Raw genomic sequence first — 13,916 nt, 5'->3', positions numbered from 1 at the left:
TTATGGCTTTCTATCTGCATTGTGCTAGCCAAAGTTAATTAGATTAGATAAATTTATTGTCATTGTCCGTATATACACAGTATACACAACAACGAAAATCAAACACCCAAGACCGGATTCACATACACATTTGCACGTATCTCCAACACTCTCATCCTATTCAGACATAATCTATTAAAACATACATAATCCAGAATATAACACAACCTATTAGAAGCATAGCATAACCTAAAACCTATCTCATTCCTTACTACTCACTGCTTGCTATTTCTTACAACTGGCCCTGAGATCATTGTTTAGTGCAATCAGAGCTCTTGGATAGAAACTATTCAGAAGGCGTGTAGTTCGTGTTTTCATTGTCCTATATCTTCTGCCCGAAGGCAACAGTTCAAAGAGGTTGTGAGCAGGATGGGTGGGATCTCTCAGGATATTGTGTGACTTCTTCAAGCTGCGAGACGTGAAGATCTCATCCAGGGTTGGTAGTTGGAGCCCAATAACATTCTGGGCAATTTTAATTATTCTCTGTAAGGCTTTTTTATCCATTCCAGAGCTGCTCCCATACCACGATAATATACTATAGGTTAAGACACTCTCAATGGTACTATGATAATAGGACAGAAGTAGGTGCTGAGATAGATTCAATCCTCTGAGCATTCTCAGGAAATACAACCTCCCCTGCACCTTCCTCACAACCATATTAATATTTGCAGTCCATGAGAGGTCCTCAGAGATGTAAGTGCCCAGGTATTTAAAACTACCAACCCTCTCCACCTCCTCGCCATTTATGTGCAATGGTAAAAATACACTTTTCTTTCGCCTAAAATCAATTATGAGTTCTTTGGTTTTTTTGGTGTTTAGCATAAGATTATTTTCTTTACACCATTGAATTAACCCCTGTACTTCTTTCCTATAAGCAGCCTCATCATTCTCACTAATGAGCCCCACCACTGTTGTATCATCCGCAAATTTGATGATTGTGTTGGACTTATACAGTGGGGTGCAGTCAAATGTGTACAGGGAATAGAGGAAAGGGCTTAACACACACCCCTGAGGGGCTCCTGTGCTTAGTACTAGAGTAGAAGAATGGTAAGGTCCCATTCTCACTGTCTGCGGCCTATCGGTCAGGAAATTCCTTACCCACAAGCAGATCTTCTGGTGTATACCCAAATTGGTCATTTTAAGGAATAACCTGTCTGGTAGAATTGTATTAAAGGCAGAACTGTAGTCCACAAACAACAGCCTTGCGTAGGTTCCCTGTCGTTCTAGATGACTCAGTACAGTATGGACAGCGATGGAAATAGCATCATCAGTAGATCTATTCCTTCTGTATGCAAACTGGAACGGGTCTAGAGTGGATGGAAGACCAGCCTTAATATAATCTAGCACCAATCTCTCAAAGCATTTCATAACGACAGATGTTAGGGCTATTGGTCTGTAGTCATTGAGAGATACCACCACTGACTGTTTAGGGACTGGCACTATAATCGATGTCTTCAGGCAGGTAGGGACAGAACCCTGCAACAGGGATAGATTAAAAATGTCCGTAAATACACCAGCTAATTCTGCAGCACAGTCCCTAATAACTCGTCCCATAATTCCATCCGGTCCAGCTGCCTTCCTAATATTAATGCTCTGAAAAGCACGTTGTACGTCGGAGGTCTGTAATAAAAGGGGTTGTTTATCAGTAATAGTTAATAACATTAACCTCAATTATCTTTAACTGGTGTCTGGAGACCATATTCATACCCTGCTTTCAAGCTCTGGTTAAAAGCAAACGCTGGCCAGTATTAACCAGGGTTAATGTCAGTGCAGCAGTAGTTAATGCTGAAAAGGGAAGGAAAAGGAGAATGCAGGGGGCGGAGGAAAGGTTGAGGGAGAGCACAATTCTGTGGCCTGTCCCAGTTTCCTTAACTGTTGCTACATGTTAGATTATATTGGCCACTTTACATTGACACTGGGCCAGTATAGCTCAGTAACTACAACAACACTAGTTGCGTCTCAGGAGAATGGAGTAGAATGTCGTAGGGCACTGGTGTTCTGCAGGCTCCTAGGTGTCCGGGAAAGACATTTCATGCCCTAAGCATACAATATTGTACCAGCACAAAAATACTTAGACCAGTATGACATCACAAAATGCAGCAATAGCAGAGCCACACCAGCATAATAGACAAACATTTAAGGGCAGAGTCTCTATAAAGGAATCAAAGCTATTTCCCTTCTTCCTTTTTTTGTACTGTAACTTCATGCAGCTAATACTGTCATATAGGCTGCATATACACTATAAATTTAAAGTGTACAAAGCTATAGCTCCCAGAACTCTTAGCAAACTTCAGTTCTCAGGATTTGGGGTGCATGTTTTCAATGTATGGTGTATAAACAGCCATAGGTAAGTCTGAAATGAGGAGGTGGATTCATGAAAAGAGCTTTTGGCAGGTCAGTCAGGTGAATATACAATCTGTATAAATTACAGATTGGGACCAGGGGAGAAGCAGGACAAGAAAACACCAAGTTTGAAGAATGGTTTGTATTTACCTGACATGCACTGTTTGTTTTCCCTCAGCATGGAGATGTGTGACCAGAGGAACAATATTACTATGTGTCCCTTATGTGATAGAACCTGTAGCTATTGGAAGCTGAGCTCCGCTTGTGCCACATCTCGGGCAAGCCATCTCTTTGACAACCCAGCAACTGTCTTCTTCTCAGTCTTCATGGCTCTGTGGGGTAAGAATGTCTGCACGACTTTGGTTGGCCCGGGCATTGGCTGCGGTTTTTAATCTGCTTACTTGCGGAAGGAAACAAGCAGGAGGATAAATCAGTGTTTATACAATTCAACAGTTAATTATCTGTAGATCCCCCCTTTTTTTCCTTCTCCCATAAAACTGCCACCCTTATATTTATGTTTTGAACTGAAGGTTAAAATAGAAAGCTGCTTGGATGAATATAAAATGAAGCATTTGTCATAAAACTGCTGCATGGCATGTATAGATAGCATTAAGGGGATTGCAGAGCATGCCAACAAAATCTATTTGCAGACTTGGCTTCCAAATTAGACCATTGGAGCAAAGATTTATTGTTGGGGGGGGCGGTTCTTATAGAAATGGCCTTTAACAAAGTACAGTTGAATAATGACCAAGCTGCTAAGTGCATTAGTGTTATCAATAGGATGCTGTTTGTACCTCTCAAGGTGTCCTTTTATTTTTGAGGGGCATCCCACTTTTGCAAAGAGCCTTCCATGATCCAGGTATTGAGATGCTGTAGCAATTGAAAGCTATGCACCAAGCAGATTGTGTAAAATGGCAAAAAACAACAACCCTGAGATCTAGCTATTAAAATTCAAAAAGAGTAAGGATTTGCCTTCATAGCATGACATGATCCTGAATGTGCAATGGGGGATCTTGCACATGCATTCTCACACATGCAGCACATACCTGGGATAATGTGATATGAATGTTTGCACATAATGAAATCTATTACACCTATTCCAATTTGGAGGTGGCGTTGAATGCGGTCCATAAGCAAGATGCTCCCATAGAACTGCATCACCATTATTGCCTGAGTGGGTTTCAGTTGTTGCAACCTGAGGGTATAGACAAAGTACTTAAAGACATGTGGGCCACTAGCAGTTGTTTGCATGATTCTTTCCTGTCTTGGCTGATAGTATCTAGCCATTTGGCTAATGCTGTCTCCACCCCTTCCTTGTGTGTTTTTGCCTGGCTAAATTGTATTCTTGGACGATGGCTTCTGCTTGCCTGCATGCACCATGGACAGATGTTTGTCTGAAAACCTCTGGCTTTTGTATGGCCGAAATATAGACTTGTGTACAAAAGTAAGAGTCACATCCATTGGCTGTGGTCATAACCCAGATTCCCACCCACCCCCCAGCACACACACCTGGTTAGGACCCCAGATCACTTGATCTGGGCTGATGAGCTGTAGCTGTAGAAAAACTGGGATGGTGGCAAGGCATGATAGTGCAACTGATTTCCACTGTTGAAAAAGGGGAGTGGATTATGGAAATGGAAACAGTGGCCCGGGAGGACTCAAGGAAAGCCAGTGTGGAGTCAATAATGTAGGAATATTGAAGAACACGTATGTAGCAGCAGCAGGAGGAGCAGATGGTCCAGTAGAAATCCATTATAAATGCACGTTAAAAGTGTCAAACACTTGTTGCTGCGTATGCTTGCAAGTAGGCACTTGTCTAAGATGTCTGCACCCTGTTGCCCCACTTTCAAATATTAGATATATGGAGAGTAAAGTACAGCAGCTTAGACAACAGAATTTGCAGCAATTATTCTTACCCTGCATGAAATTGTAGCATGGTGCTTGTGTTTGTTTTTAAATTAAGATAATTGCCTGCCACGTAGAAAACTTTTTCATTATTGATGACATGTATTATGCCATTTGATATGAGAAATACAGTTCAAGTTTCCATTTGCTCAGCTGTACAGGGAATCAATTTTTTTCCTATTAAAATGCATTTCAGTCAAGTTACCTCTGTGAGAGTTCAGGACCTGGCTTCTTCCACCACCACCACCCCTTTTGACTAAATCATCATTTTTTTTATACTGCTAACACACACAACTGTATATTTTACTTAATAGGAGTGGGGTGGTAAGGGGTGTCTGTGTGATAATGGCAAGCTGAAATATGGACTGATGGAGTTTAGATTTAATTTTATACTGCAGTCAGCAAGAGGGAAGCCAAAAAGGAAGGAAGATGAATCTGAGCAAAACAACCTATGCCACAGAGATCGATGATTTGTTATCATGTAGAGTGGCTTGTCACATTACATGTATTGAGAAATGTGATATATAAGCCAAAGCAGAATGTCATGTCTTTAAATAGTCTTATCCCTTCATCCAGGCAATCAAATATCCATTCTCTCCCTTTCACCTTTCCCTCCCTTTCCAATACATTTGCAAGTCCCTCAGTCTAGTCTCCAGATACTCAGAATATATGATACACTGAAAACAGCACTCCTCTAATCAGAAGTGGCCATTGCCTAGTCTATTAGTCAAAACAATCCTATAGACCAGAGTGGGAAAACATTAGCCCCCCCTGCCATGTTGTTGTTGGTTTGAAATCCCATCAGCTGCAGCTGTTGAATTCAAGAAGAAACTCGGCTGAGTCTATGGTTATTAAATAAAGATTCTTATTTTAGAGTACTTTCCATGTCCACACTTGCATACAAACTGGTGTTCCACCTTCCAGAATTATCTCTAAGCCCTGTGGTGGACTAGTCTAGGCTTAGGCCAGAGAGCATTCTGGAATCCTGGGTTGCAGGGTTGGTTGTAGGGACAACTCTGGTACTTTTTCTGTTTTTAAAGCAGATTTTGATCTCGTGTTATGCTACTTTTCTCCACAACTGTAAGTGCTAAAAATATTTCCTGCTGTTATTTTTGTTTGTTTAGGGAAAGAAGAGACTATGCTATCAAATTTTATGTGGCTTGGCATGAATTATATGGCCAGGCATCACTTTGACCCTTCTCTCCTTCTCCTGTGACAGTGGAGAGCAGTATCTCAAAATCACTATGAAGAAGTGTGCATGCATACGAAAGCTCATACCAATAACAAACTTAGTTGGTCTTAGTTGGGATTTTTTTATTTATATGTTTTTTATTTATATGTTATAGCTTTGGAGCTTCTTCATTTTGTTTTTTATTATTTTATTTTTACAGAGACGGATTGTTCAGCTTTGTGTTTAATTTTTTTGCCATTGGTTACATTGGGAAGTCTGTATGTACATACCCATACACACACTGCATTGCTAAGTTGGCTATTTCTAGCACAGGGCAGTCCAACATGTGGCCTGAGAGTAAGCAAGGCTCAGGGTTTTGGAAAGGAGACGTGAGGGGCTCTGATACAGTCCTAGAGTCCACCATTTTCCCTTCCCAAAGCCTAGTTAGCACTTTCCCAGCTTTGGGAAGGAGGTGGGTGCACTCTAGGTCCCTGCCAGAACTTTGCAACTTGCTTAACTGGCTTTGGGAAGGCAGCATGAAGGTTGGGGGTCATCAAATTTTGGCCTCGCTTCCGCCCCCGCCCCCCCCCCCCCCACGTGTGCACAGCAAAGTAGCATGTGGCCCACAGGTCTCATGTCAAAGTACTGTTGCAGTCAACTTTGCGTGAAAAGTTGGACCACCCTGCTCTTGCATAAAAGAGGACCCAAATAGTTTTCTGTGTTTTATGTCATTTTAACCATGGTGGTTCAGCTGCAAGCTAAGCATTGTAAGCTAGTGCAAAGGGAAGTCAGATTTTTAGGGAGTATATATGAATAGAATGTCAAGCTCAGTAGCTAACAGACTAAATTGCAGTTTGTAATCTAGTAATGAAAATCCTAGTCCTTGTTATTGCCCCACACTTCCTCTCTGATATTTGCTCTCTAAAGCCTTTCAAAAAATTATGTTGCTATCACTGTGACAAATGCAAGTCTTCCACGTCCACCTTGAAGAGACCAACCTCACAAGTATAAAATGGAAGGGAAACGTGTGTGTCATTTTGAGCTACTTGGTACAGGGCAAGATTTTATCTTATTTTTCAAAGGGTATGTATGTCTCTCTAGGTCTCTAGTCTAGTACTATCCATTCTGACTTGCAGCAGCTCTGCACAGTCTAAGGTGAAGGCTCCCATTTTCCCCATGAGTCTGCTTTGAGCTGAAGCTGTGCAGGGAGCGTACTTGGAGACATTCTGCACTCAAGCACGTTCTCTCCCACTGAGCTATGGTTTCAAGTGGCAGCCTGATGGTTTGTGGCTGTGCTCTGTTCTCTGAGGCCAAGGTTGCATGACATCATGACAAAAATGCATGCACAACCAGTGGTTTGGAGAGTAGGGTTTTAAAAAAATGTTTTACTGCCTGGTCCACACCCAAACACAAACATCCAGCTACAAAGACACATCCTGATCATCTCCTTGGACCTAGGATATCTGCATGTTAGAGAGTGATACAGTTCATTTATGGCTTTGTAAGCTAACGCTGTAAAAGAGGGATTCCTGGTAGCAAAGGGGGGTGGGGGAGAGAAGTCTTTCATTATCCATAATTCTCACTTTATATGCATGTACCATTCAGCAAGTATACCAAGCATCCCCAAAAAAGCTATCAACAAGCTACAGAAAGCCAAAAGCACCATTTTAAGGATTATACTTTTTATTATATATAATTATGATGTCAGTGTGCAATGAGTTTCTAAGATTTATGCACAGGAGATACAGAACAGATTAACAGAACTGAATAAAACATGATTAAAATATGTTGGCAAATTTCCATTGTTGCTGCGTAATTAGGATACGTGGAGACCTTGCCTAGTTCCTCCCATTTTCCTTTTCTCCGGGGTTTTACTGGGATCTCAGTACAGCTTGTTGATCACATCTGTTAGCAGTCACTTCGGAGCAATTCCCCTGGGGTTAGGCTTTCTCAGCACGCTTACTTCTTTCACAATTACTTATTTACTGTGTTGTGCTGGTCTGTTCCCAGTATTCAAATCCATGTCCCCAGGGCATTCCCCAACCTCAGTGGCACATAGATTGATGTACACAAGCTGTGTTTGCTGCAGCTTAAGAGTTGTCGCTATGCCCCTCCTTTATAGTAGCATCCCCATTGAAAATGAAATTATAGCCACACTCTAGGTTCCAGCGCAATTACTGCTTTACATTTCCTTCTTTACATATTTTCTTGTAAGTTATTTGTCCAGTTAAGCTGAAGTGCTTGGATTTAAGATGATTTCACCTTAAGGAAATCTGCATAAGTCCCAAATAGTGCTGCTGCTGAAATTTGCAAGTAATGGAATTGAGGATTGATGCAGAGGTTCCAGCAGCCCCAAACATATTATTGCAGCTTCGGGCTGACAATTACTTTATCGGGAAGGTTTCCCCTGTGATCACTCATTGCAAATGCTTAACAAAAATTCAAGGTTTTATTAATATTTTCAAAGAATGGGGGGAAACCCAGATAATAGCTTGCCCCTACAGTCTTATTTTCATGAAGCGATGGGCTAACCTGCAAGAGGTGGGTGCTCCAATTCATGTATGTATGTCTTACATTTATATCTTGCCTTTCCTCCAAGGAGTTTGAGGCAAGGAGTCATCCAGCCTTTTGGTGTGTGTTGTCAGCAGTACGCTGGTGACACACAGCTCTATTTCTCCTTTACATCTGCAGGTGTGGCAGTGGATGTGCTGGACTGGTGCCTTGCTTCAGTAATGGATGAGAGCCAATAAACTGAAGCTCAATCCAGATAAGACTGAGGCACTGGTATTAGGTGGTTCCCTAGGCTGGATGAGTGGAAGATTGCCTGCTCTTGAGGAGGTTACACTCCCTCTGAGGGAACAGGTACATAGCTTGGGGGTGCTCCTGGATCGCCATTGTCACTTGAGGCCCAAGTGGCCTCAGTGGTGTGGAGTGCCTTCTGCCTGCTTCGGTTGGTGGCCCAGCTATGCCCCTATCTGGACAGGGAAAGCCTAACTTCTATGGCCTACGCTCCAACAACCTCTAGATTGAATTACTGCAATGCGTTATACGCAGGGCTGCCTCTGAAGACGATTCAGAAACTTCAGCTGGTGCAGAATGCAATGGCCAGATTGCTCACCAGAACAAGACAGTTTGAGCGTATAACACCAAACCTGGCATAACTGCACTGGCTGCTGATCAGTTTTCAATTCGAAGTGCTGGTGTTGACCTATAAAGCCTTACATGGCTCAGGGCCTCAATACCTTAAAGACTGCCTCCTCATACAAACAAACCCAGACCATGCACTTGTCATCTGAGGCCCTTCTCTATGTCTCCACTCCCAGAGAGGTTCAGAAGGTGGCAACAAGGGAATATAATGTAATGTGTTTCTAAAGTTGCACACCTCCCTGAGATCTTTTGATAAATGGTGGTGGTGGTTGTGTATGTATGTATGTATGTATGTGTGTGTGTGTGTAATAAATAATTTATTGCTCCTTCTATTTACCCACCCTTCACCCTAAGGTCCCAAGACAGGTTACAACAATTTAAAATATAACATGCCAAACAGTTTAAAACAAATTACTATCACAAAAGTGAGGTAGGTTCCAAAAATACACATCTCAGGTGTCAGAGAGCAGGTTCTTCCATTCTCCAACATTGTTCTCACAAGAAATGATGCTTTAATTGAAATGCTTCGAAGCGTATAAAGGTTTATAAGTTTCTGAGCATTCTCACAAGCACTATGTCAAATTCTAGAGTTAGACCAGGCATAGGCAAACTCGGCCTTCCAGATGTTTTGGGACTACAATTCCCATCATCCCTGACCACTGGTCCTGTTAGCTAGGGATGGTGGGAGTTGTAGTCCCAAAACAGCTGGAGGGCTGAGTTTGCCTATGTCTGAGTTAACCAGTCAATCAGTCAACCTGCCTATTAGTGAGCTAGATTCCCTGAAGTCTCCCCATCCCTTTGCCTATGAAGGGAGAACTGGCATAGGAGAGAAGAGGGGCTCTGTGACCCATTTCAAGCATGAATCCAGATTTAGGAAACATGGGTCTGGGTTGACAAACAAAATGGACCACAGCTTTGGTTGCAAGTGGGGGCATTTCAATTTTGAGCCATCCTCACCCTTTGTACAGCTTGAATATTAAACCCCTCTTGAAAATTGTGGGTTAATAGCCCAGAATACTTGCTTGAGCCTCCATGGATGCTAATTGCTCAAGAATAATTGGGAACACCTGTGTTTAAATGAGATCCCCATCAGAGTTTGAGACAGGTGAAACACACATACACAGCCATGGGGAGAGGAAGGCAGATTTTGTGGAATTGGCAAAAGGAAAGAGAGTGGTAAGTTGGCTGAAGGCTTAATGGGAGCTGAGACATTTGTCTGGGGATCTGGTATGCCATAGTGAATCTTCTGCCTTTTAGGAGTGCCTCATCTTATGTACTGCTTATATATTTGTAAATAAAGTCAAGGCAACTTTTATTTTGTTTTATTCCTACAATATTTGTAAATGAAAATTGCAAAGTGTCCTCTCGTGTTTAGACTTACTAGTAACCCAATGTTATCAAATCAATTACAATTATTTACAATCATCAGTCTTAAAGACAGTAGGGCAGGCATGACCAAACTTGGCCCTTCAGCAGTTTTTGGGACTACAATTCCCATTATCCCTGACTGCTGGTGCTGTTAGCTGGGGATGATGGGAATTGTAGTCCCAAAACAGCAGGAGGGCCAGGTTTGGCCATGCCTGCAGTAGGGTCTTCCATTCTACTTTGGGCTTTGAAAGAAATGTTTTAATTTATTTGGAGAGGAAAGAAAGTAGTGTGCTGTATAGCATATGTAACCATCTCTGGTTTTGTTAATGGAAACCATAACAAATAGCAAGTGGTAGAATTAGCCTGCTCTTCTTAAGTATTTTTTTTTCTTTTAACCACCCAGCTGCTACATTCATGGAACACTGGAAGAGAAAACAGATGCGTCTGAACTACAGATGGGATCTGACTGGGTTTGAAGAAGAGGAAGTAAGTTAATTTTGTTATGTGCTGTTTCATTGGTTGTTACATCTGCCAAATGGTCTTTCATTTTTAGTTGTTGACCCATTGGAAAGGAAAATCCTGCACATATACTATTTCTAAGTTTGGGAAGGGTGTGGTAGTACGGTAGCATGTCTTGTTACCATGGAAGCATAACGTTAGAACTATAAAATAAGGGTCACGCCTAGTGTTGTGGGCATTAAAACATATATAGCTTGCAAATGACTCCCTTGATACAGGAAACATATTAAGTGAGCACACCCATGAAGGAGAACGGGAGGGGGAGTGTAAGAAAAAATTGTGTGATTTGCTCTGTTTTGAGAATAATTCTCTCCTAAATGCAGGGTGGCAAGTACTTCAGTTGTCTTTTCTGTGTGAGCCTAGATTTTTAAACTATAGCTTGTATTCAGCATATCAAACGTTGATTGAAAGGTAAAATAATTCAAGACAGCAAATTATGTAGAAAATATTAGAGAGCACTGACATAATTTAAGAACTGCAAAAAGGAAAATGTTGATTGTTTTGAAAGAGTGTTTTTCTGCTGTTTTCCTTTTGTTATGTTTTAATGTTTAGTTTTTTCAATTTTTCCCCTGAAATGTATATTTCCCTAGAAATAGTTTGTAAATCAATCCAGTGTTTGTATAATCCATCCCTTACAGTTCCATTTTCAAAAAGTGAATAAATACTGCTTAAAATACTGCTTTAAAAGTTTTATAAGGAAATCAAGTAGCTTTTCGGTGTTAGTTGTGAGCTTCTATTTATAAAATAACTTCTGAGCTTCCAAATTAGAATTGAGTGTGTTACTGGTTTCAATGGCATGTCACGATGAACCCTACGATCTAGGTCACGCTGAAAGGAAACAAACCATAACCCCTAGTTTGGGGATTTGAACCAGAGATTGTTCATTTTACTCCTAACAAACCACTTTCTGTAGCTTACTAATCAGGGTTTCCTGGAATAAAACAAACCATGTTCCCTTGTTCCTACATAAAGCTAAGCTAGGAATCATGATTTGTTTCCTCAGTATGCAAACAGGAAGGACATAAGCGCCTAAGAAAAGTGTGCTCACGATCAACATTTACCTATGTTTGCTGTGACATGCAAACTGGGCCACAGTGGATGAAATTACTACACTAGACTAGGTTCAAGACAGAGTTGCATACATTTTTGAGGTGTTTAGTAGCCTAAACAAGAGCGAAATGTGTATAGGGAGCTTGAGGCATGCACTTCAGCCCTCACGTACACCCCTGCATGTCCTGCCCTACTCCTTCACTCCCACCATTTGCTCATTCAGCGTGTCTGAAGGGAGTTTCAGAGCACATTCGGCTTGACCAGGCACAAGCAAAATCAGCCCTCCAGATGTTTTGGGACTACAATTCCCATCATCCCTGATCACTGGTCCTGTTAGCTAGGGATGATGGGAGTTGTAGTCCCAAAACAGCTGGAGGGCCGAGTACTTAAAAGCCTCCCTCTTATTACCTGCCTTATTATTGCAGGAAAATTGGTCATTGTTTTTGCCATTGCCTGTTCAGGCTGAATGCCTGAAGAGGACTTCTGTGGTTTCTGTTTGGATGTCTCAATCACTGCCTCTTGCAGTTAGGAAAGGCCCGTGAACCTAAAGGATTTATCTTTTTCTGACTTGCCACAACTTCCCTCAAATTTATTTTTGGAAGGTTCAGTTGGTGGGTTTTGCTCACACTCAGCGTTAGATTAGAACCGCACCAAATATTTTAACCAAAACCAGGTCATTGAAGTCAGGAGTAGAACGGGTGTGATTAAGGAGAGGCTACTTAATGCAGGTGGCGCTGTGGGTTAAAGCCTCAGCGCCTAGGACTTGCCGATCGAAAGGTCGGCGGTTCGAATCCCTGCGGCGGGGTGCGCTCCCGCTGCTCGGTCCCAGCGCCTGCCAACCTAGCAGTTCGAAAGCACCTCCGGGTGCAAGTAGATAAATAGGGACCGCTTACCAGCGGGAAGGTAAACGGCGTTTCCGTGTGCGGCTCTGGCTCGCCAGAACAGCGATGTCACGCTGGCCACGTGACCCGGAAGTGTCTCCGGACAGCGCTGGCCCCTGGCCTCTTAAGTGAGATGGGCGCACAACCCCAGAGTCTGTCAAGACTGACCCGTACGGGCAGGGGTACCTTTACCTTTACCTTTACTTAATCGGTTACCCTGAGGCTACTCCCTTCTCTCCAACAAACATTCCCATTTTGCAATTTTCCTATCCCTCCACTTTCCTTTTTAAATTTATTTTTGCACTGTGTGTTCTACCTCTCCAGGGTTAGAGTTCATATCTCTCATATTTTAAAACTGGTGAGCAGACAAGGTTCCATTGAACTGTTGTGAGGTTCTTCTACTACCATAAATCACAGCTAGTTTTGGCATAACATAGCATAGTATACAGCAAACCCATAACCTATGAGCATTTAACTTGTGCACATTCAGCTTTATGCACTTGCCAAACAAAAATATATAAATAAAATAAAAAGGTGCAGGTGTCCAGGGCAAAAAGACTTTGCCAATTGTATGCACTGTGTTTGGACTATACGCAATTTCAACTTTAGGCGCGATCCCCAGAACCCCTGTGTAAGTTAAGTTGAGGGCTTGCTTTACAGTTAAACAAATCTGAGCTGAGTAAACCAACTGAATTTGCATTTGAAGAAAAACGATAGTTCTGAAGCAAATGCATACAGTACTTGGTTTTTCAGTTGTGTATATGTGTGTCATCCTAGGCATCATCTTAGAAGAGACATTTCCTCTTTTATGAGAGAGCACAAGGAAAACCTCTTTTAAGATAATGTTTGCCAACTGCAGTGCTTACATTAAAATGTTTAAAATGCTGTACAATTAATCAGAGGCACAATTTTGTCTATCAAACTAAATATTCATTTTAGTGTAATCATTAATTTAGGGCTGGGATAACGGAATTTAGGGTGGGTCATCTGCTTCCTGCAGATGTCTACATGTACACCCAAACGTGACAGGGATTACACTGTCAGCTGATCTTTATCAAGCCTCTACACTCAATGTCAAAGGTGATACATACTGAAATGAATAAATATAAATTACAGCCTTAATATTTTTTGACCATTGTGTTGAAAGGTCCTCAGTGACATCAAAGTGTTCTAAGGCCCTGATCCTGTTGTTTGCTTGCAAACATGAACCCCACATGCATACCTAGGACTGAGACGTAACCTATTGGATAACAATGGGAGGATGTTTTTATGGATACCATAAGACAACTGTTCTTTTATTTTTGGTACCTTGTTGTTAGCTTACATGAAAGTGGAAAGGATTAACTGTATCCTTCTAGTGGCAAATATCTTTCAGGGTTATGTTCAGTGTTCTCTGCAATGGTAACAGCCTGTGACCTGAGATAACTGCTGTTAATAGAATGTATTTTACTTTTCACTTAACACACTCCAGTCCCACTAATTCAGCCCTATGA

General features: G+C 41.8%; 1 protein-coding gene across 5 annotated transcripts in view; it reads left to right on the top strand.

The window, feature by feature from the left end:
• Window positions 1-13,916, top strand: part of ANO1 (anoctamin 1) — a 153,663-nt gene that overhangs the window by 110,445 nt on the left and 29,302 nt on the right. For all 5 annotated transcript variants that reach the window (XM_079963448.1, XM_079963449.1, XM_079963447.1 and 2 more), the window contains 2 exons: window positions 2,561-2,721; window positions 10,377-10,459. In XM_079963448.1, the coding sequence (XP_079819574.1) occupies window positions 2,561-2,721; window positions 10,377-10,459 (244 nt within the window). The remainder of the gene's footprint in view (window positions 1-2,560; window positions 2,722-10,376; window positions 10,460-13,916) is intronic.

Source organism: Podarcis cretensis, assembly GCF_951804945.1.
Source record: "Podarcis cretensis genome assembly, chromosome: 1".
In the NCBI taxonomy this organism is placed as follows: Eukaryota; Metazoa; Chordata; class Lepidosauria; order Squamata; family Lacertidae; genus Podarcis; species Podarcis cretensis.
The sequence above is the reverse complement of the archived record's forward strand: the minus strand, read 5'-3'. Positions and strand labels throughout refer to the sequence as shown.